The 25207-nt window shown below is 42.9% G+C and overlaps 1 protein-coding gene across 1 annotated transcript in view; it reads left to right on the top strand.

Moving 5' to 3' along the window:
- Positions 1-25207, top strand: part of LOC115085142 (cytidine monophosphate-N-acetylneuraminic acid hydroxylase-like) — a 266549-nt gene that overhangs the window by 148580 nt on the left and 92762 nt on the right. The window contains 4 exon segments of the mRNA XM_029590791.1: positions 3001-3148; positions 3646-3727; positions 17509-17646; positions 20455-20590. Coding sequence (XP_029446651.1) covers positions 3001-3148; positions 3646-3727; positions 17509-17646; positions 20455-20590 — 504 coding nt within the window.

The following is a 25207-nucleotide window of genomic DNA, read 5'->3' as shown; positions in this document are numbered from 1 at the left end:
TGGAATTCATTTTTGGTTGGGGGGGGCAGCCAAGCTCTGCCCCCAACTCCACCCCCCTGTTTTCACTGACAATTTATTACGTTATGTTTACAGTTAATCATTCTCTCTTACGTACATTTTTTGCATAAATCATAGAGTATAATTATTTATTTCCCAGACCAACCAATAAAATACTTGATATCAGACAACCAAAGATAACGGTAAAGAAGAAAACGAAAACCCAGCATTACAGCTAGAAGTATCAATACTAAGCGAATATTCTGTACTATATGTGGAGAGAGAAAAGATCATTAAGGCCCAAGAGAAGTAATCAAAGATCAAGAAAACATGGCTTAAAGATACAGGAGCTGGCCTAATTCTTTAGGCACCACTTGCCTGATTAAAAAGAAACAGAATGATGGCAGAAAAATACTCTATGGCCTATCTGATCTGCCCATCCACAATCTACCATTCCCTATCACTTCCTCAGAGATCCCTTGTGTATGTCCCATGCTTTCTTGAATTCAGATACTGTCATTGTGTCTCATTCACCACCCTCTCTGTAACAATACTTACTTAGATTACTCCTCAGTCTACCCCCTTTCACCCGACACCCTCATCCCATGACCCCTTGTTGCAGAGCCTCCTTTCCATTGAGAGGCCTGACTCCTGTGCATTGATACCTAAGAGGAACTTAACTCTCTACCATAGTTCCACTAGCCTGCCTTCCTCTAGGGTGTACCTATTTACTAAGCTCACCCCGATATGCTGCATATATGTATTTACACCATACAAGCTTCAGAAAAAAGCAGTTTGGCCAATGTATATTTTAAGAAGATCACTAGCCGTAAATTTGAGAGATTGAGACCATACCCAACATACTCTGGCATGTAAGTAAAGTTCATTCTTATCATGTTATGGTCAACACAAACGCAATATATAAATATATGTAAATATATATATTCTCCATCCAGAGATACCCACCTACCCTACTTCTAAACAATGGGTGTAGAGCATTTCCCCTGAACAACTCACCATACCAAACTCCCTCAGGGACCCTTCCACTTGAATAATCTCCTTGAAATCTGACATCACTAGTAACACCTAGGCAAGACACTCTCTTGGTGAGTTCTGTCAAGTAGAAAAGCCCTGAAAAAACTGCCACATTCTCTAGAACATCAAAACATCTTCCAATTGGGAGGTGCAGACTGGAAAACAGCACAAGCTGGACTACTACAGATCCCTACACAGAAAATGCAGACTCATCTCAATCACAAATACAAAATGACCCTTCCCAAATACAAAATAAGTGATCACAAATTAGAAAAAAATATGCAGACAAAGCTTGAAATAATAACCTCAATACAACATTGGAGCCCTAGAAACAGAAATGCTTTTCCTCCTGTATTAAGCTGGTACCCCAGTCATTGTTCTTGTGGGCAGTGGGGGCTCTTATATTACATAACACCCCTCCTCCACAAGAATAATGCTGAGGACTCAGCAGTCTCAAACAATGCGAACTCAACAGCCCCAATATAATACCCAGCCCTCTCCACAAAATAAAGCCTCAATGGCACCAATAAGAATATTCTGCAGAAAAACGATGAGGCCTGTCTTCTCTCCCTTCAGCTCCCTCCTCCTCTTTCCTCCCTTCTCTTCACTCTTCAGCGCCCCATCTCTCTCCCAGTCCCTGCCTTTTCTTTTCACCCCCTCCTCTCTCCCTCCACCCCCACCCCCTTATGTTCTTTCTTTCTAGCCCTCTTCTCCCCCACCCCACCCTTAATTTCTTCCCCAGCCCTAAATCCTCTCTCCCCCCAGCACCTGCTCTCACTTCAGCTCCCTCCCCCAACCTCTCACTTAGCCTCCTCCTCCTCGCTTCCCTCATCCCCTCCGTTTGCTCTCTTCCTCTGCCTCCAGCCTCACTCCCCTGCTCCCACCCCACCCCCCTCCTCTTGCTCCTCTCTCCTCCTGCCTCAGCCCCCTGCTCTCTATCTCTCCTCGTCATCCTCTGCCCCGACATCCAGCTCACCTCTGTGCATCTCCAGTCTGGAGTAGGCAGGGGGGGGTGGGGGAAGGATAGTTGATGGGTCACAGCCACGTAGGTGTACTGGCAGCAGATGAGACTCCTGGGGTTTTGTAGATGTGCTGCGGCAGGCCGCAGTGGCAGCACTCAGCAGGTCCGCCGTGTGGTAATCTTCCCCTTCTGAGCAGCTTGCTTGTGGCGGAGGTTACGAGTCTTGTGAATTCCGTCATGAGGACGTTGTTCAGAGTGGGGAGGAGCACAGGGAAGCAGAAAGGGCAGGGCCAAGGTTGGGGGGGGAGCCGTTGCCTGGTGTCTTCCGACTGGTGCAGCAATCAAGAGCTGCTGGTTGGTTTTTTTTACATAGAAGAAGCCCTGCCCAAAGTCGGGGAGGGGGCCATGACTCTTGTGGCCCCCTCCCCATTCCGACGCCTATGACAAACGTGTAGAGTGCATTGTGTAGTCGGTGAAACAAACTCCTACTTTAATGCATTTTAATTTCTATTTTTTAGACAGCAGAGTGAAAAATGAACAAGGGCATGAAGACTTGCAAAGCACAGTGGGGGTCCATATTCGGAGGCATTTAGCCGGATATCTGACACTTATCTGGCTTTAACTTTAGCTGAGTATCTCATTATCTAGTTTCAATTTAGCTGGGTGATATAGGGACATCCTGGGGCATTTCTGGAAGGAGTTATCTGGATAAGTTATGCAGCTAACTCTTACTATCAGTTAGCCGAATAATCTATCTGGTTAACTCTGATCACACCAAAGAGCTGACCTAAGGTTATCCAGCTAACTGTGCGTTCTGGCCAGTGACTGAATATGTCTGTGTATGCGTATATTTGTTTATTTATATGTATACATACACACACGTATAGGAAATAGTCTCTGTGGAGCCACCCAGCTGAATATCGCCAGCGCTAGCCTCAGAAACGGAGGTAGAATTCAGACCATGGCGATTTCTGTTTCATTCCCTCTCTTTATATCTTACTCCCCAGTTACCCCACACTAAAGAAACTTGCAGAGAAAAGACCGGATGTCCCAATCTATGTTGGAAAAACTGAAAGGCCAGTGTTTTGGTACCTTCAGCAAAGTGGTGTAAAGCTAACAAACATTAATGTTGTTCCATTTGGAGTTTGGCAACAGGTCAGATATTCAAATATATTTAACAAAATTCATCCAGAGGCTTCAAGCTGATACTTCTCTGACTAATATATCTTTTACCTTTACTTTTTCTTATTTGGGGTCCCAGGCATTTTCATTTCAACAGCCTCTTCTCCTTATTGCTTACAATTTATGCTAAGAAAACCTTATTAACTTTTGGTAACTCTTTTGCTAGAAATCTGCTTGCTAAGACCTGTATTCTGCAAAATTCCCAAACTGCATAATTGATTGATTGAAAATCTGGAGATATTCAGCCTGCAGCATTTTTTTTTGTTCAGGTGCATAAAAGGTCTTCTGGATAACATGGGAGATATTTGGCTCTGTCCCATGGAGATTTTGTCCTGTGAGCTTGAGGGTGTTACACCTCCAGATTGTGAAGAATACAGGTCTTAATGTCTTTTTATTTTACATCTGTCCTGTTGCAATATTTAAAAGTTGGGTGAACAGAGAATGACGTTTGACTTTTTATGTAATTCTAGGTGGACAAATTCCTCAGATTTATGATACTGATGGATGGGATTCATCCTGAAATGGATACTTGTATCATTGTGGAATATAAAGGTACTTTCAGTGCCCAGTTTGTTTTCTGCCAGCGAACATGTCCATTTGTGAAGGTGTTTGCACTTATCTTGCTAGATCCAAGCTAGCATAACTATTCACCTCTGTAGTTAACATTCTCTAATCCTGTAGTAGCAGTCCCATTTCCAAGGATCTATTTAATAGGTCGTTCCACCACTAGTCTTTACATGGTTGTTGATTACTAAATCGGGGCATACAGATGAAGATTTGGGCAGGTAGAGAGGGTAAGTGAGGAGGAGGGTTATTAATTTTCTATAAGAAGTTATATGAAATTGATGGAAATCCTTTGAACTTTGAGGGATTGGAGGCTCTGTTAGTGAAGGGGTGGGATATTGAAATTGGATTACTATATGCTCCTCCAGCTTTATCAGCAGCAAAAAGATTAAAGATTTTTGATGCATTGGCAAGTTTATTAATTAATAAGCAAAACATTATTTTAGTGGGGGATTTTAATATTCAGGCAGATAATGGTAATTCACCAGTAGAAGCCCAATTATTAGATTTGATGAAGGCATTAGAAATTAAGCAAATGATACAAGGTCTTACTCATCGTGGGGGCCCACACAATAGATTTATTACTATATTTGGAGGAAATGCGCAGAAAGCAAATAGTAATAGACTTAAGGAGGATTGTAGTTTTGTGATCAGATCATAGTGCAGTTACAGAGAAGTTTCAAGTGAAGGGTGGAAAAACAAGTTTTAATATGAGAGAGAAGAAAATTCATTCCAAAGTGGAGATTGCTGAATTTAATCAAGAATACGATAAAGCAGCTAGCAATAAGGATTATCATAGTTTGAATGTGGAAGAGTTAACAAGTGGTTGGTTTGCATCTGTGAAGAAAATTTATGATAACCTGAAAAGTTTATAATGGTGACTCGAGGAAAACAGAAATTACCTTGGTATTGTTCGGAGATGAGTACAATGAAAAAAGATGTACGTAGATCATAGAGGAACTGGAGGAAATATAATGTTGACGAGGATAAGAGAGTTATAAGATGAATCCTGATGATTATAAGAAAGAGGCTATCAAGGAAAGGAAGAATTTTTATTCTGAGATTAATAACAATTAATCTATCACGATAATTGTTTATGATGGTTAAGTCTATGACATGGAAACCTAAATATAATCATATGGAAGAGGTAGACTATAATGCTTTGGTAGATTACTTTGTACAGAAGATCTTATTAATTCAACAAAGTTAACCATGGGTTGCTGCTTAGGGTATAGAGGAAAGTATAGGGGAGTAGGTGTGACAGAGTGGTCAGAATTTAGGTTGATGAAAGATGAGGATGTGGTGCAGATTATTAAAACAAATTGAAAACAATATATTCTCCAATGGATCCAGTGCCATTTTGGATTGTTAGTGAATTGTCGATGGAAATGTATGGTATTATCCTCCAAATTATTTAAAAATCTCTAACTGAAGGTATAGTTCTGGGGCCCTTAAAGGAAACAGTGGTTTGTTCCATTATGAAACATACTTCATTTTCACAGGTAGAGATGTCTAACCTCGCCCAATTTCAAATTTACCTATTATTGGGAAGATTTTGGAAAAATGGATTTGCTTTGCATTTAGACAAATGTTTAGAGGATAATAAGATATTAGTTGACTACCAACTGGGGTTTAGGAAATATGGAGGGATGGAACCTTTGTTGGTGGGTGTACTTGATTTTCTACATAGAAACATAGAAATGATGACAGAAAAGGACCAAACGGTCCATCCAGTCTACCTAGCAAGCTCACTTTCCTAATGGTTTCTCGGACCATCAAGGTTTGGGCCCTTGTTGATTACTTGTTTGAGTTCAATTTCCTGTTATCCTCTGCTGTCGAAGCAGAGATCAATGCTGGGATTATCTCAATAGTAAGCATCATGGTTATTGGTTATGGATAGCAACTGCTGCACCAGCAAGTCACCCCCATGTTTGTTTGTTTTCCCAGACTGTCCCCTATGTTATTTGTTTTCCCAGACTATACAGTTCACAATTAGTTGGCTTCTGTCTGTCTGTCTCTCAATTTTTTTGTTTTTATCTTTTCCCACTGCCATAGAAGCAGGGAGCTATGATTGAGTTTCCTCAACACTCAACAGTATGAAGTTTTGAAGGATTAAGGTATTAACCGCAACATCAGCAAGCTACCCCCATGCCTCTTTACTTCATTCCCATCTTCTAGCCCTTTAGGGATCCACAGTGTTTATCTCATGCCCTTTTGAAATCCTTCACTGTCTTCATCTTCACCTCCTCTTCCAGAAGGGCATTCTAGGTATTTACAACATTGAATCTGAGTCATCCTCCCAGGAGTTTCATTTCATGACCCCTAGTTCTTATTCCTTTCCAACAGAAGAGGTTTGTTTTTAACTGTGTATCATTTATATCTGTCAAGTATTTGAAGGTCTGTATCATGTCTCCCCTGCACCTCCTCTCCTCCAGGTTATACATATGTAGGTCTTTCAACCTCTCCTCCTAAGTCATTAGATGGAGACCTCCCACCATTCTGGTCACCTTTCTCTGGAATGTCTCCATCCTATCTTTGTCTCTTTTGAGATACGGTCTCCAGAAATGAACACAGTACTCTAGATCAGGTCTCACCAAGGACCTGTACTAGATATTCCTCTTTCTATGCAGCCCAGCATTCTTCTGGCTTTAGCTATCGCCTTGTCACATTGCTTCTCCATCTTCAGATTGCTAGACACTATCACCCCCAAGGTCCCTCTCTTGCTCCGTGCACATCAGCCCTTCACCCCACCAACCCATACAGTTCTTTTGGGTTACCGCATCCCAGATGCATGACTCTGCACTTCTTGGCATTGAATCTCAGTTGCCATGTTTTGTGTGGGGGTTAGGAGTTTGGCCTTTTTGGCAGTTGGCAGGCCACGTCAGAGAGCTAAAATCTATCGCCATGTCTAACTGTCTTTTCCTTGGGCCTACGCTTAGTGCAGAGAAAATGTCATGCTCCGACCGCAGCGGGCTTAGCAAGTAAAAATAGCCTTCCTCTAACAGGAAATCAGTCTGCAGTAAACATATCTAGTGCAAGCTTTTTGCAGCCCCAGAACAGTTCATGACCTACTTGCATTTATGTGGTTTTTACACCTAGATAGCTCAATACAATTGCCTCACGACCAGCTAGTGACCTCCCCCCTCCCTGCCTGCAGACTGACCGCTTGCACCTACTGACCACTTGCGCCTACTTAGTAAAAGGTCAGCACAAACATTTATGGTGGAAAACATTGTAGCAGAAAAATATGTGACGTATGTAACATATGCAATGTTATGAGATCATTTTACAATAAAAGGGCAGGCTTCCCAGAAGCCGGGAGCACGCTTCACCATGAATACTGTCTGAGGTGTCTTCATTGCTGTTGCTACAGTTTTGGACCACTCCTTGAGCTTCCTTAAATCATATCTTATTCTCTCCATACCTTCCATGAGCGACTTTGCGGAAGGGATAGAAAGTAAAGTTGTCTATTTGTGGATGATACTAAGATCTGCAACAGAGTGGACACGCCGGAAGTAGTAGAGAAAATGAGATGTGATTTAAGGAAGCATGAAGAGTGGTCAAAGATATGGCAACTGGGATTTAATTCACCAATATAAAGGAAACTTTGATATTATTTCAATCCTTTATTCATACTTGCCTATTATAAACAATTTTTTCATATGTATTAAATAATATACCACCAAATTATTAAAACCCCTAATTAGCCCCCACATTCACACTCGCCATTCATACTATATTAAAATACATACCCAATACCCAACAATATAGGATCCTAATCGTTTCGCTCTCTGAGAGCTTCCTCAGGGGTTAATGCAGATCTTGCAATACAATGATTACAACTTCAGAATAACCTTATTACATTATTGACAATACAGGAATGTCATATTTTTTTATATTGTCCATATCACTTCTAGTATTTCTTGTCTTATGACATCACTATTGTTGTCAACTGCTTCACCATGTAATCTTCCCAGATTATAATCAATGTTCTTCTTGTCTCCACATACCGATTTTCATCCCAATATTTTCTACAAAACATAATAAAATGTTATCCTCTCTCTCATTTTTCTCCCTTTCCCTACATAAAGATGTATAACTTTACCTACTTGATCTCACTGTTTTTTATCCAGCATTCCCTATTTTCAGATGTTTGTCAAGATATCATGCATTTCAACCTGTCCAAAGCTCCACTGGTTCCTATTTATAATTAAATCAAAATTTAATACATTACTCTATACCTTTTTCCAACATATCTTTAATATTGCTCCTCCCGGATCATTATGAATATATGATAATTACCTGTGCAATGCGATATGTTCCATTATTCCCCAACTAATGATTAAATGCACCTTCGTTGATTGTGTTTTAAAACACACTAGAACCCAAAGACAAAGCATCAAAGCAATGTCACAATATCTTTTCTCACCCAGTTTTTTAACTGCTCTAACTCATACATTCTCTCCAAACCACATGGCCCCCATCTCTCCTTATCCCCAACTACTATTATTCACGCTGCTCCTACTTATTGCGATACCAATCCCCCAACCATCCATTTATCATACATTTAACCACCCCTGATCTTAATGTATACTGTTATTTCACTTTCATACCAACATAGTCTCCTAATACTTTCACACGGCTTTACTATAACCCCGACTTTATTATTCACAGCTGCAAAACTTTTAACACTGCCTCACTAGTGCAGCTTCAACCCCAATCCGCATGCGTATTACTTCTCCTACCAACCTATATAAGAACATAAGAACATAAGAAAATGCCATACTGGCTCAGACCAAGGGTCCATCAAGCCCAGCATCCTGTTTCCAACAGTGGCCAATCCAGGCCATAAGAACCTGGCAAGTACCCAAAAACTAAGTCTATTCCATGTAACCATTGCTAATGGCAGTGGCTATTCTCTAAGTGAACTTAATAGCAGGTAATGGACTTCTCCTCCAAGAACTTATCCAATCCTTTTTTAAACACAGCTATACTAACTGCACGAACCACATTCTCTGGCAACAAATTCCAGAGTTTAATTGTGCGTTGAGTAAAAAAGAACTTTCTCCGATTAGTTTTAAATGTGCCCCATGCTAACTTCATGGAGTGCCCCCTAGTCTTTCTACTATATATACAAGACCTCATACACTACCTCCCATATCTCAAAAGAACAAATTTTTTCACCAACTATTCATTTCAGTACACCCACTAACTGAAATACGCCAACTTTTCTTCGCGTCTTTGATATAACTTGACCATGCATGCATATTACTTCTCGGCGTCTACACATAGAATATTCTCACCCATCTCTTCAAACCATGGTTTTCATACCCATTTAAATATAAGCCAAAAAGCTGTCCAAATCATTATATACTATCTCCCATCTCTCCAAAAAGTTTTAGCTCACCCACTTCGTCTTCATTCCATTACGCCAACTGACTAGCTTCATCAGCTTTTCTTCCTGTCTCTGCTACAACTTTTACCACGCCATGCATGCGTGTTACAATCTCCCCGTTCCTCCCCACTATATATATAACAGACTCTATATCTCAACATGCCTCACTTCCTAAAATGTTTCCCAATCAAGCCACAAATCACAAAATCACAAAACCTCCAATGCTCTATCCTGACCCACAAAACATCCATACAATTCTTATGATATAACCTTACTGCTCTTGTCTTCCAATAGAGTGTGCTATAAAGATATTACACATTTCCAACCACTCCGTTGATCAAGTCCTAGAACTTTTCACTGTTTCATCTATCACAGTCATCACAATATTGCCTGCCACTCTTTTTAAGGGAACCAATGTGTCCCATTCATAAATAAATCTCTGTTCTCTCATCAACAATTTCTTGGTGATGTCACCCCCCTCATTTATTAAATTCTTGATACAATACTGTACATCTCAAGTCCTGTTCTGTGTGGGACATTTGTGTCCAATGTTGCACTAATGACACCTGTTCTTTTTTCTGTTCTAATTCAGCTTAAATGCTCTCTAATCCTCACACTCACCATTCTTTTTGTGTGGTCTATATATATATGGCCACATGGGCATATTATGGCATATACTACTTGTTTACTTTTACAATTGTAATAGCTATTTAATCTATAATCTTGATTTTTCTTTGGATGTTTAAACACTCCTCCTTTCAATACATGTAGGCAGATGGAGCATTGTCCACAACTCTCCTGCTCCTTATTAATATTCTCAGGCTCCTCCCTTATTGTATATACTGATCTAATCAATAAATCTCTTAAAGATCTATTTTTTTGTATTACGAATACTGGTGGCTCTTGATACAGTGAATCTCCCTCCAAGAGATGCCAATGTTTAGATATAATGATTTTAATATTGTTCATGTTACTAGAAAAAGGAATCGAACATACCAATCTATTAAACTTGGTTTTATTCCCTGTTAACAACAAATTGTTACGGTCAGCGTATAACACCCTTTATAAGCCTTCCTAATGACCTGTTTGGTGTAACCTCTCTTTTTAAACCTGATATTCATCTCTTTAGATAGTTCCTTACATTCTTCTACAGTGGAGCATGACCTTCTTAATCTCAAATATTGTGCTACTGGAATATTGTTTTTCAATTGACAAGGGTGAAAACTCTCGACATGAAGTGTGGTATTTTTATCTGTACTTTTCCTGTAGATAGTAGTACCAACCTGTTCCTCTTTCTTGCTAATCATAATTTCCAAAAATGGGACTTTATTTCTGTTATATGAAAATTCAAACTTCAGGTTACTGTCTGTAAAGTCTGTACAGGTCTGTACAGGTTACTGTCCCTGTAAAGCCTATTGATAATTTTGTTCCTCTTTAGTTATGTGTTACCTGTAAAGCCTGTTGCTAATTTTGTTCTATGTAAACCGATGAGATGTTCCCAACATTCATCGGTATATAAAAGCCATTAAATAAATAAATATAGTATTCACCCACTCTATGGATTCCTTCAAATGCTGTTCTGTACCTGACCATATAACGAAAATATCGTCAATAAATCTCTTCCACACTACTATATTGTTGAAAAATCTAGAAGGGTATATATATGTTTCTTCAAATATCCCTACGTACAGGCATGCTATTACCGGGGCCATGGGAGACCCCATGGGGATGCCTTTCACCTGCTGATATAAGTGATCTTCAAATTTGAAGTAACTTCTAGTTACACAATTGGAGGTATTTAAATTATCAGTTAAGAAAAGCCAACTGTGACCATAATTCCATGATTTCAAAACATAACCCGGTTTGGTGCAAATATCTTTCCACTATCTCTAAGGCACTATGTTGTGGTATATTTGTGTACATTGCCTGAATATCAGCAGTCACAAAAAATATTCATCATCTGTTGAGTTTGAAAAATATCATCTAACATTAGTATTAAATGCGATGAATCCCTGTGTACGAAGATATTTGTATACATAAGGTTGCAGTAAATAATCAATGTACTGAGAAATCGGCTCAAATATTGACCCCCCTCTCGGATACTATTGGACATCCCGGGGAGCCTCCAGTGACTTATATATTTTTGGCACAAAATAAATAACAGAAATAATTGGGTGCTCTTGGAAAAGAAAGTGATACAATTTGTTATTGATCAATTTTCTATCCAATGCTGATTTAAGTAATGACTGTACCTGTTGTTGTAGCTCATCTGACAGATCGCTATCTAGTATTAGATAATGTTCCTGAATATTAAGTTGATGATAAGCTTCTTCATTATATTTATTGCGGTCCATCACTACCACCCCACCCCCTTTAACCGCATTTTTTACAATGAGATCTTGATTCTGCCTCAATTCCTGTACTGCTTTCCATTCACTCTTAGATAAATTGTATTTAATGAATGACTGATGGGACTCCATGACCTTTATATCTCTCAAAACTAACTGTTCAAAGACTTGAAAAAAGGGATCATCCCCTTCAGGAGGTATCCAATTGGACTTTTTTACAAACCTTTTATACTGTTGTTGATTCTCTGTTTCACCAAAAAACATTTTTAACTTAATTCTCCTGAAAAATGTATACAATCCTAATTGGGTTGAAAATGGATCATATACTTTACTAGGAATATATGACATGCCTTTATTCAATACTTTCATAATAGTTTGAGATAGCACCTGAGAGGAAAGATTAAAAACTGAGTTTTCTGTTTTTTGTTCTACTTCACCGCGCGATAATCTTTCTTCCGTAATATTCCTGAATGATACATCCGGCCCCCTCTGTATTGGTCCTTCTGCTGTGATATTAAAAAATGACCATTATCATTCCCCCCCCCCCCCCTTCATTTGTGCTAATATTGGGTCCCGCAAATGTCACATTATTCTTTTTTCTTGGGTTTCTATCTGTGTTTTCTTCCTCAGTGGATTCCTCTGATGATGAAGAAAATATATTTCTTGGCTTCTTCCTCTCTGTTTAACCAAGGGAATACATACCCCTTGGTATAGTCCAACTGGTCACTATGGAATTTGTTAAACTTAATTTTCTTAACTGATAATTTAAATTCCTCCAATTGTGTTTGGTAGGAACTGAACTTGGAGTTCAGTCAACAAACGTCCCCTTCCCATGCTGGCAATTTGACAGCAAAATGGAGAGAGAAACAAATTGCAGACCTCCCCTTCCCATGCAGGTCCTCAGTCTGACCTTTAGTTCTCCTTGTTCTCAACTTTTGCAAGAAAACATCTCCTGCTAAGATTTGTGCAGCGTTCACATTTATTAACGGACTCACAAATCTTTTCATAACAGATTCTGTGCCTTAACAGCTCACAAGTTTGCTTCGGTTGTGATTCCCTCTCTAGCGCTCCCACTCTGAGATCCCTTACTACCGATTGCACAACACTCTCTGCTTGTTCAGCAAGCACAGGGTTGGCAGAAAGAAGCAATGAGTCGCCCAGTGTGGGTGAATCCTCCAGATGAGCTGTATTTACTTACACGGTTAACTGTGGCACACAAGGCTGCGAAAATAAATTACTGTAGTGCATTGACCTCTGGGTGGTATCAGCTCATATCAAGGACCCAAGGGCAGGGTTCACTGTGCTTCTTCATGGGTGAAGAGGTGCAGGTATAAAGGGTTTGGCAGATGGAACAAACACATGAATTGACAGACTGCCATATCTATTTCAGGATGCAATGATAAACAGTTTATTGGATAGGAAGGATGATAGTAAGGAGGATTTGCTAGAGATAAGGGTTTTACAGTTCCAGTAAGGCAAACTGGCACGTCCCAGTTAGTTCATATCATAAATTCCATAACTGAGGCAGGCCACACGATTCTTGCTGTTGCCAAGCTCCTTGGCTTTTCGTATAAATGTCTGCAATGCCAGCGCACACAAGTTATTTTTTCACAGACCCATAAACAAAAATAATCTTGCTCTCCATAATTACTGTGCTCCCACCCCTTCCTCCTTTTCCTTTTTAAATTCCGCTTCGGACCCCTACTTCTACCTTTCTTGATTGGTTGCCCTGCTGCTCTTCCTCCCCCACTGAGCAATTTGAAACCTCTTTACCCTCTATTGCTCCTCCCTTTACCACCCACTCTCCCCCCCCCCCCTCCAGTTATATGGCCTATCTTCCTTTTCTCTGATTCCCATTCTTTAACAGGAATATCAAACATATGGTGCTTGGGAAGATCTGCCCCATGAGGCATGGTCTTTGTAGCTGACTATGCAAGACAGGGGTTGTGCAGTGCCTGGAGGTTTCTGCCTCTTCCCATCTGTCCAAAGTCTGCAACAGCAACCAGCAAGGTGAAGACCCCAAGCTCCCTCCCCCACAGCCACAGCCAGTAATACCATAGAAAGTATTGAGAGGGGGGCCGGGGGGGGGGGGGAGTCAGGAAAGAGATGCTCAGAAGAGAAAAAAGGAGGCGAGAGAGAGAATGGAAAACTTGAGTTTAAGAACCAGTGGGAGGCAATTTGACAGCAAAATGGAGAGAGAAATGAAGGCAGATAGATGGAGGAAAGAATTAAACATGAAGTGCAGGAGACAGGTTGGAGAGCAGCAATGCATGCAGTGAAGCAGGCAGATTAGGGCAGGGTGAAAACCAGGGAGGCTGCAGCCTGGCTTGGGGCAGGTGGAGGGGGGGCTTGCTGTAAAAAAATATGGAATAAGTTAAGTGTGTGGGCAAGAACAAAAGGTGGCAACGAGAAAGTGGAAATAGAAAATAACTAAAGAAAGTCAAAAAGCATGCAAGGGGATTAGATCATGGTTCTATTTATGCTTGAAAGGAACTTTACTGCATGTAAAGATGGCGCCAAAGCAAAAGGTTGAGCACGAATATAAAACATTCCACAGCTGGATGGATGAATATTTATTAAATTGAGTTTGATGGCTTGGCAATTTGCGTAGTTTGCAGTTCTTCTGCTGCTCTTATGAAAGTTTATAACATACGACACTGTGTCATACTGCAGAAATCTAAGTATTCCAGGGATTCTGCATCTTGTCCTCGGGACCCCACAGTCAGTTGGATTTTCAGGATATTCACAATGAGATAAATTTGCATTTACTAGGTTATAGTGGAGGGAGAAGATGGCATTGTTGGAGTCGTGGACCCTTGGGCCGATCGGAGCCAGAGGAAGAGCTGCTGTAGGTGGTTGCAGCAGCGACCCCGACCGGGAGGCGGCAAAGACAGACTGGTGGCTGGCCGAGGGTGGAACTCTGGGAGCCCTATGCGACCAAGAGCTCTGGCGAGGAAGGAGGTGATGATGGTGCTGGCACTGTGTTGAGAGGACCTTCGCCCTGGAAGCCGATCCTCCCCCGAGAGGAGCTCATAGGAGTTCGGCTGCTGGGACTTAGGAGATTCACCCTGGAAGCCGGAGTCCCCCCAGGAGGAGCCCGTAGGGACCCGGCCGCTGGGACTTAGGAGGACCCGCGAGGGCCGAGTCTGATGAAGACCAAGTGCCGAAGAGTTGTCGCTCGCCAGTCCAGAGTCAGGAACCAATGGATCACCGAAAGCCAGTCCGGGGTCTAGAGCCGAAGAGTCAACGTAAGCCGGTCCGGGGTCAGAAGCCAGAGAGTCGTCGTAAGCCAGTCCAGAGTCGAGAGCCAGGGAACGTCGTAAGCCAATCCGGGATCAGGAAGCACAAAGAACAAGAGGACAAGAGAACGCAGCAACTGGAAGCAGGAAATACCTGGGAACCTCGTTGCAAGGCAAGGTCTGGTTCCAGCTGCAGGGCTTAAGTACCCTGCAGCGTCTGACGTCATCGGGGGCGTCCCTGTAAGTTTCCCGCGCTGGTCCCTTTAAATATCGAAGTGAGACGCGCGCGCGCGTCTAGGGGGCGGAGCCTACCGCCGCGAGACGCCGGCTGCTTCGGCGTGGCAGGGAAGCAGAAGCCGAAGGAGCTGCAGGCCCGGGCGAGGTGGGGAGATGCCGGGCCTGCGGCGGCAGAGGTCCCTGGAGGCCTGGGGAGCACGGAGCTCGTCTGGCCTCCCGATGAGGTAGGAGGAGATTCCGGGGTCGGCCCGGAATCGCAACAGGCATTGGATTGCATAAGGGATTTTATATGTGCATCAACCCGAATTGGATGAATCTCACCTCGGCAACCTGGATGAACCACTTTGGTCTTTATCTGCCGTCATTTACTATCAGGCCGATTCAGAAAAACGCGCGGGAGAGCCGGCGAGCGCCCGCTCTCCCGGCGCACGCACAGGCCACTCTCCTGGGCGATTCAGGAGGGTGGCCTATGCAAATTAGGGCCCGCGGTAAAAGGAGACACTAGGGACACTAGCGCGTCCTTAGCGCCTCCTTTTTGACAGGAGCGACAGCTGTCAGCAGGTTTGACAGCCGATGCTCAGTTTTGCCGGCATCTGTTCTCAAACCCTCTGACAGCCACGGGTTCGGAAAACGGTCGCCAGCATAATTGAGTGTCCATCTTCTGACCCGCAGGCCGCGGGCCGATTTTTACTTTTTTTTTTACTTTTGGGGCCTCCGACTTAATATCGCCATGATATTAAGTTGGAGGGTGCACAGAAAAGCAGTGTGGTAGGAGCATGTGACAGGCTGGCCCCTGTCACATGCTCCTACCATGTGACAGGGGCCAGCCAATGGCACGGATACCCTGTCACATGGTAAGGGCAAAGGGCCATCAGCGCCATTTTTATTAGTGGCAGCCGACGGCCCGAGAGCGGGAGATCGCTCCCGGCGCCCCCACTGGACCACCAGGTGATTTTAAAACATTTTGGGGGGGTTTGGGAGGTTTAAAGGGTCGGGGTGGGGTGGGGTTTTTTTTATCGGGCCATTGGTGCCATTTTTATTAGTGGCGGCCAATGGCCCGAGAGTGGGCGATCGGTCCCGGGGCTTCCACTGGACCACCAGGTGATTTTAAAACATTTTGGGGGGGGTTTGGGAGGGTGGGGGAAGGTAAGGGATTCATTTTAAAGGGTCAAGGTGGGTTTAGGGGTTGTTTTGATGTGCCGATTTTCCCGCCCTCTCCCCAAATAACTCCCATTAGTGGACACAAACCCGATTAACGATTTTTCACAATAAATCAGGGGAATTTCTATTGTATCGCACTCTTTAATGATTTTTGACGATTTAAAAAATATCGGACAATATTTTAAATCGTCAAAAAATGATTCACATCCCTAAACTGTACAGTCTGGGAAAACAGATAACATAGGGGACAGTCTGGGAAAACAAACAAACATGGGGGTGACTTTCAATATTGCTGGGTAGCCATTTAGACAGATAACCTTTCAGCTCTCCATCTAAATAGCTGTTGAATATCATCTTCTCCTATTTTATATTCCACTCACTGGTGTATCGGAAGTCAGTGTAAGCTATGAGATTAGGTGTAATATGCTTGTTGCACTGGAGATGAGACACACAGCAGAATTCAAGAGGAGTTGTAAGGGTTGTAAAGGAAACATCTGGAAGACCTAGATAGAGACTGTTACAATAATTAATTAGCGGAAAAACTGAAGCTTGTACAATAGTATGTAAATCTGGCTCACACAAAATGCGCTTCAATACGGAGGCAACTCGTAGTTTGTAAAAACCAGCTTTGATGACAGTTTTAATATGAGGATGAAATGAGAGATTAGAATCTATCCAAACATCCAAACTTTTAACACAGTCTTTGATTGGGAATGAGAAAGAGTCAATGATAATAAATTAGTGTTGAAGAATAGGGTGAGGTCTGTGAATTGAAAGAAATTCTGTTTTAGACATGTTGAGAGATAGTTTATTGTAATGAAGCCAAGTATGAGAGTAGGCAGGCATACAGATAGGAAGATGTTCAAGAGTATCTTGCCAAGTTGTGCACATATAAATCCCAAACTGCGTGTCATCAGCATGTCATCAGCATATTTTTTTATAACAATCACTGAGACTAGCCAGGATTTTACAAATGGGAGCCAGATAATTATTGAATAGCACTGATGACAGTGCAAACTCCTGAGGAATGCCAGTTTTGATTGATTATGAATATTCATTCTTAATCTTGATTAATAGGGAGTGATTATTAAAACCCGCACAAAACCAAAAAGCATCCAAAACATAAAATAGAGAGGATCATAACATAATTTAAAAAAACTAAAACTAGTAAAACTATAGTAACACCTTTAAAACTGCAAAAGATCCAATAAGTTTAAAAGTAAGAATACTGAAAGCAAAGCATCTCTTAAATAATAGAGCCATCATACACTTGTTCAAACATATTAAAAGATAATTAAAACTTATTAAAAATATAATTAAAGAAGAATCTCTACATATGTTTGTAAATATCAATAAATCCTTTTATACAAACATTTCATTTTTGCATAGGCCATAAAATACTCAACACAGTGGACTGCACTAGACCTAATGGCGGCAGACTCCCCGAAAATGTTGATCTGATGATGAGTGACTTTGCTGGTGGCGCATCTGGATTTCCCATGACATTCAGTGGTGGAAAGTTTACAGGTATTTAACCTTTAAAAAGGTTATTTGACTAAATTTGTGTTTGTGTGTGTGTATGTTTATCTGTTATTTTATAACAAGTTGCATGCTTCCACTGAAAAATGGATCTTCGGTGGTAGGCACAGGATTACAATGAAACTTCTGGGAATTGCATATAGGAGTTAAGGTTTGCATACGATCCCTAGCATGAACATATTTGCCATATTTTAAAAGGATATAAATAGAGTTGACCATCCAGGGCCCTATCCTGCCATGGTAGTCCCGCACCCTGCAACTTGTCACAGAACCTATAAAAAGGCAGCTTTGCAAATATTATACTGCTCCCTAAAACAACAAAATACCAATTACTGAAAAAACAAAATAAGCTGGACTGCTATGGATCCTTCACAGAAACTACATACATGCTAACAGATTATCTCACCTTGGCCACACATGCTGAATACAGAGAGACCCTTACCAAATTCAGAATAAGTGACACACATTAGAACTAGAAATGTACAGACAAAAATTGAAATGGAAACCCCAAGAAGCCAGTCCCTTCATGCAGTGCAACACTGGAGAAATAGAAACAGAAACGCATTTCCTCCTATATTGAGTAAAATACAAAGATATAACAAATTTTCATATTCCCAAAGTTGACATATTAGAGACACTAAACCAAACATAAAATACATTTTTTCCTACCTTTCTTATTTGGACATTTTGTGTCATCACATAACACCCACCTCATATAAGAACTAGCAACTCTACCCATTCTACGCCCGGGCGGCGAGCCTTTTTATTGGCACGTCTGCTCTTGTTTTGAGCAGAATTTCCCTAGAAATTAACTGTAAGAGTGTCCCTTCCACATACACACACCCTCATACAGGCTCCCTCACTCTCTGGCACACACACAGAGAGGGAGCCTCATATAGGCTCCCTCTCTGAAACCCACAGTCAAGCATCCCGCGCACTCCCCCTCTTACCAAGCAAGCTGTCTCTCGCACTCCCCCACACCCCTTCTCCTCTCTCACACACACATTCTCTCTCACCGGCATCCCCCTCCCCTCATATAGGCTCCCTCTCTCTGAAACCCACACTCAAGCATCCTCCCACCCACCCTCTCTTACCTCCCATGCTCTCTCTCACACCCTCCCCACCCCCCTCTCACCAACCATGCTCTCTGTCACCCCCCTCACTCAACACACACTCTCTCTCACCGGCATCCCCCCCCCATGCTCTCTCTCACACCCGCCTGCTCTCTCTCACCTCCCCTCCCCGACGCACATTCTCTCTCACCGGCATGCCGCGGGACTAGCGCCATTCGCGGCGAAGATGAAGGCCTGGCGCGCCATTCGTAGCGAAGATGAAGGCCCGGCGAGCTGTTCACGGCACACGGGGGCCTTCCATTTTTGCCTTCAGCAGAAAATAGCAGCGGAGACCCCGGCATGCCGCAAACGGAGCGCGTCCCGCAGCACACGCTCCGTTCGCAGCGAAGATGAAGGCCTGGGTGCATCGATCGCGGCACACGGGGGCCTTCCCTTTTTGCCACGAACAGCGCGCCAGGCCTTCATCCTCGTTGTGAATGGAGAGTGTGCAGGACGCTCTCCATTCGCGGCATGCCAGGGTCTCCTCTGCTATATTCTGCCTTTCCCGCAATGGCCGCTGTCCTTCGTACCTGTTGTAGCTGGTGTTGTCATATGGCCTCTGTACGGCGTGTTTGAGCCATTATAGTGCCATCTATCGGCGGGCTGCAGAACATCCTCGAGCACTGACGGACACATTACCAAGCCCGATATATTATGGATAGTGAATAGATCCTCGGCTTCCCCCTACGCACAATAATAGAACAAGTGCATTTCGACCCCAACATTTTTTTATTTATTTATTTTTACATAACACATCACTCCCAAAAAACACAAAAGAACAATGGGAGCTCAGTGCTCCCAATGTAACACCTTTCACTCCCCCCAACACAATATTATCCCTCTATTTCCCCCTACCTTCTGCCCACCACCAGCGTCTCCTGATCACCTCTCCCACAGGACCCCTACCCAAATTGCCCAGAATTCCCTCTCTCTCGCAATCCCTCCTACTTAACATGCCCCTTTCTCTCTCTCTCATTCCCTCCTGCTTAGCATGCTCTCCCCCCCACACCCCCACACCCCCACACATCCTCTGCCCATCATCAGTGTTTCCTTGACCCTTTCTTCTCTTCCTCTTCTCTGCTCAGACTGCAGCACAGCTAGTGTATATAGGCCTTAAGCCTGAATGTGTATTTCCTGATTCTGCTGGCAACATATTTCACCACCATGTGCTTTGGCAAAGCTCATTGCCGGAAGAAGGCAACACCCCAGAGACGGTACCTGATTGGACTATAAAGCTACGTTCATAATTGGATATTAGAAGAAATTAATACACCCAGGATGTGCATCAATGTATTTCTATTGGACAATGAAAAAAGTTTAAAAGTCTCAACCCGAGCAGTCCAGAGCTGAGAAGCAAGCTTGATGCCCAGTTGCCACTGACCTGCGTCTCCAGAGAAACAACGACTTCCTCTTTCCTTGTTCCTCTTTCTAAATTGTCTATATTGTCTTTGTATTGCTATCAATAAATTTGCCTTTTAGATCATAAAGCTGTCTGAAGGTGCTTTCCGAATACCCGCAGAAAACACTAGTTATTCAGCTAAGTGACTTATTTGGCTATTTAGCGGCCACTGTACATGAGCAGATATGCAGCAACTGTTAGATAGCCAGATAAGTCCTACTTATCCGGCTATCTTCTGGTTGAATATTGAGTCCAACATCTAATAAACTTTCTTTATGATTTCAGAGAATTGGAAGGCTCAGTTCATTAAAACAGAAAGAAAAAAACTCCTTAACTACAAGGCACAACTTGTAAAAGATCTGAAACCCAAGATCTTCTGTCCATTTGCTGGATACTTCATTGAGGCCCATCCATCAGACAAGTATGCTTAGATTTAGTGGTGATTACATCTTTATATGAAATTCACTCACCAATACTATGTTGTTAAAATGTTATTGTTATAACACAAATGCACACTTAACTGGATATTATTGAATATCCCACTATCAGGCCGATACAGTACAGTGCGCTCCGGTGGAGTGCACTGTTAGCCCGTGTTTGGCCGCGTGTTTTCGATGCACTATTTTTACCCCTTATACAGTAAGGGTTAATAGCATGTCGAAAATTCACGGCCAACCCTCCCGAAACTGTTAGCCCACGTTTGGCCGCGTGTTTTCGATGCGCTATTTTTACCCCTTATACAGTAAGGGTTAATAGCATGTCGAAAATTCACGGCCAACCCTCCCGAAACTGTTAGCCCACGTTTGGCCGCGCGTTTTCGATGCGCTATTTTTACCCCTTCCATTTTCGCCTTTTATAGCACATCGAAAAGGCGCAGCCAACCCCCCCCCCCCCCCCCCCCCCGAAACTAATAGCGCCCGCAACATACAAATGTATGTTGATGGCCCTATTAGTTATTCCCGAGTGATACAGAAAGTAAAATGTGCAGCCAAGCCACACATTTTACTTTCAGAAATTAACGCCTGCCCAAAGGCTGGCGTTAATTTTGGCCGGCACCAGGAAAGTCCATTTTCGCGTGCGATCCCGTTAGAAAATGACTCCCTAAATTGTCAATATTTTTAATTTATGCGTGTAATGCTAAACTATCACTAATATACATATTTTCAATATTTTGTATACCCTGGACTTTAGAAGACAAAGCATTGACAGAGGATTCTAACTCAAAAATCTTTTTACTATGTTCCTCAATTGATAATCTATTAATATTAACCAGAGAAGAGAGATGGGTATTAACCTGAGATACATTAGAGTCCAATTTCACTAACATCCTCCACAAATGGCTCAGTGTGACATTGGATGGTTCTTCAATATCCATTTGAAGCCTTACTATGTCCACAGGGAGACTCCCACTGGATATCTTCCCTAGATGTATAGCTGGATGGGTAGTTGCAGGAGAATTCACCAAAGAAGACTGAAACATATCCCCACTCAAATTAGCAGGTTCAGATCCAGGGGAAGACTCCACAGTTGTAATACCTGAGGGTAGGGGAGGTATAGGGCCATTGCCAGGACTCAAGGATATACTCAAAGTGCCCCCTATGCAGTCCTCCTGGGGCAATATAGCTAGTCTGCTAATGTGAGCATCCATTGGGCCAATGTTTCCAAGGGGAGCAGGATAGGAGATAATAATCTTGGCCTTAAGAACATAAGAACATAAGAAATTGCCATGCTGGGTCAGACCAAGGGTTCATCAAGCCCAGCATCCTGTTTCCAACCCCCGCTGAACGACCTCCTGCAGTCGATCTCCTGCCGGCGCTATTTTCCGTACGGAAAACGATTCGCGGCAAGAAATCGCTTCCTGAACCCCGCTGGACTCCCAGAAACTTTTGGCCAGCTTGGGGGGGCCTCCTGACCCCCACAAGACTTGCCAAAAGTCCAGCGGGGGTCCGGAACGACCTCCTGCGTCGAATCGTTTTTGTCTATGGCCGCCGCCATTTTGCGGCGGCCATTTTGCAAAATGGCGCCGGCTGAAGACAACAGGATTCAATTGAGGGGGCCGTTCCGGACCGCCGCCGTTCTGGACCACCGCTGGATCCCCAGGTAATTTAAAGCATTTGGGGAGGTTCGGGAGGGTGGGGGATTTAATTTAAAGGGTCGGGGGTGGGTTTTAGGGGGTCGGCTCATGATTTTAACGATTTTCACGATAGTTTACACACCCAAACGGCAACAATACGATTCCCTCCCCCTCCCAGCCGAAATCGATCGTTAAGACGATCGAGGACACGATTCACATCTCTAGTTATTATAGCCAGCCCTGAGCTGATACATGTGCATGCACAACTGTGGAGTAATTAAAGTTGAAAGACAGAGAGACTAAAGAGAACAGAAAAGAGAAAGAGAAAGGAAAAGACTATAACAAAGGTATAAAACCTTACCTGAATACAACCAGAAGAAGGAACATTGGACCTAATAAAAAAAAGAGAAGAAAAGAACACACAAAGAATCAATTTTCTTTTAATGAGAAGAATCAGTATATAGAACATTAACGTTAATATAAAAAAAAAGATTTGACTGTAGTAATCTGACAAATAGACGAGAGTGAAGCAATGTGAATATTTTCTTTTGTAATTTCTTGTTTGGTTATACTTTAGAATCTGATATAGGAAAAAGATTTATGGAGAGAATTGTTGTTTACAATGTTTAATAATTTTAGGAAACAGTATGTTTTCTTTTAAGAAGTCCCGCTGTCGCTCCTTGTGACCTTGGGCAAGTCACTTTACCCTCCATTGCCTCAGGTACAAACTGAGATTGATGAATCCTGCGAAAACAGGGTGTGGGGGGCGAAGGGAGGGGTGGGCCTGTGAAAGCCAGCAGCCTTCGCACCCCCGCAGTGTCTTCACTGCCGGCTTTCACACCGAATAGCACCACCGTGGAAGGTGGTGCTATTCAGCGTGCTATTGGCGATGATAAGGTTACTAACCTTATTGCCGCCAGCGAAGACATCGTCGAGTCCGCCCCCTCACCGCCCCGACTCCTCCCATTGCCGTCCGGACTCTGCCCTGACTCCACCCCCAGCATGCTATCGCACGCGAAAAGGGCCTTTTCGCATGCAATAGAGGCTTATCGCATACGATAAGCCTTTGAAAATAAACCCCTTAGATTATAAGCCCTCTGGGGATAGGAAAATTCCTACAGTACCTGAATGTAATCCACTTTGAAGTGCTGTGAAAAGTGGAATATATATAAAATAAATAAATAAATAGAGAAGGGTTTTCAATTAAAAAAAAATAAAAAATATATAATTTAGTTATATTTATCCTTGCCTCCCCTCTTTACTGTCAAGAAACTTAACTGGGTGGGTGGTAGCAACTAGAATCCCTACGCACCCCATTCTGAAAAGAGACCCAGTAAGGAGGAAGACCTTAATTGGTACCCCTGTGGGACAAAACCTGAGAGCTCGCTGCCCTGTCCATATTACACGACTACAATACTGATACCATCAACCTCGGTCATGATAGCAATCTTCAAACCTGCAGGGGCAGCGGTTTATATTTGTTTGAGTTGTGACCTGGTTAATTGATTAAGGGTAATATGTGTCACATCGGTAAGTCACCCCCCTTGATTATTTGTATACCTTTACTTCCTCTTGTGCTATTTATTTACAGTTCGCACTGGCACGTCACCCCCATGTTTGCTTCTTTTCCCAGACTGCCCCCCCGACTATATAGTTCATGTTTTGGTTTTCTGCTGTCAGATTTTTTAACTGTATGAAGGATCCTGCCTCCAATGTGCCTCTTTCCTCATTTTACTTCTCACACCTCTAGGGATCCGCAGTGTTTATCCCATTCCCTATTTACCCGTTCCACCCTATTGATGAATATATCCTCTCTGTTGTCTGTTTTCCAAGCTAAAGAGCCCTAATCTGTTTAGTCTTTCTCCATCCATAAGGGAGCTTTTTCATCCTCTTATTTTGGTCACCCTTCTGCCACAAATGAATCTCCACTCAGAAGTTTGATGTTTCTAAGGACTTGTACTGTATTTAGAGGCTGAAATGTTAATAAAAAGTAGAAAAAACTGTCCACTTCCTTATTGTTCCACCAGTACCAGCAGATGGAGGCAGAAAACAAAGGTTATGCTAACATCACCTTATATCAGGTATCTTGAGGCCTGCAGCCCTCCAGGATTTTCTGTCTCCAGCAGATGGTAGAGGTGGAAAGCCTGCAGCCTGGCCTTTTGAAGATTTGTTGCTCCTGGGGGGGGGGTTGCCATGGCGGTTCCTAATTGGGTCTAGATGAGCAGGTGGGGGGGGGTTGGGTTGGTGGTCCTCCTTTAGTTTAGTTTTATTCTGTGGAGGGAATTTGAAAGCCAGACGAGCCTGGTTCCCGCTCACCACATCTCATTCTCCTGGTCAGGAAGGAAGCTGTAGAGATGAAGAACCCACATTGCTTTCAGTCAGGGGAGTATTGAATTTCTTTTTTTTTTTGCTTTCTCATAAGCCTTTCTTGGGTTTCTTCTGCCTGGAGCATTAAAGGCTTGAAGCAAATGTGTATATCGGGCTCCTGGTTATTTATTGAGTGCTAAGAGGCAGCGTTAAGGGCAGATGAAGGAAGGTGGGCTGAGCATCTTTTCTTCTTCAGGATTTGTGGCGCAGGAGTTTGGTTGGGCCTTATGGTGGCTGCTGCAAGCATTTGAAATGCTGTGCTCTGTGTGGGAATGGGTGTTTGCCAGGGCTGTCTGAGAGCAGAAAGCTGATCTTCTGTGGCAGGGGGGAATCCTCCCCCATTGAAAGTATGCCCAGGATGTAATCCAGATTTCCATCTTTTCTCTGTCCCAGGCAGTCTTTCTAGGGGAAGGGATCCTGCAGCTGTGAGAGGATCAGCCATTTTACCTCTCAGCACTAGCAGCATCAATGCTAAAAGTGAGTCCTTTCCTGATCCTCTGGTCATCTCCTCTGTGTGTATGTGTGAGGAGGGGAAAGATGCAGTTAGACAATAGGAGGAGGAAGGTCTGATACAGAGGGCCTTGGATTGGATTTCTC

This window comes from Rhinatrema bivittatum, chromosome 2 (genome assembly GCF_901001135.1).
Source record: "Rhinatrema bivittatum chromosome 2, aRhiBiv1.1, whole genome shotgun sequence".
In the NCBI taxonomy this organism is placed as follows: Eukaryota; Metazoa; Chordata; class Amphibia; order Gymnophiona; family Rhinatrematidae; genus Rhinatrema; species Rhinatrema bivittatum.
The sequence above is the reverse complement of the archived record's forward strand: the minus strand, read 5'-3'. Positions and strand labels throughout refer to the sequence as shown.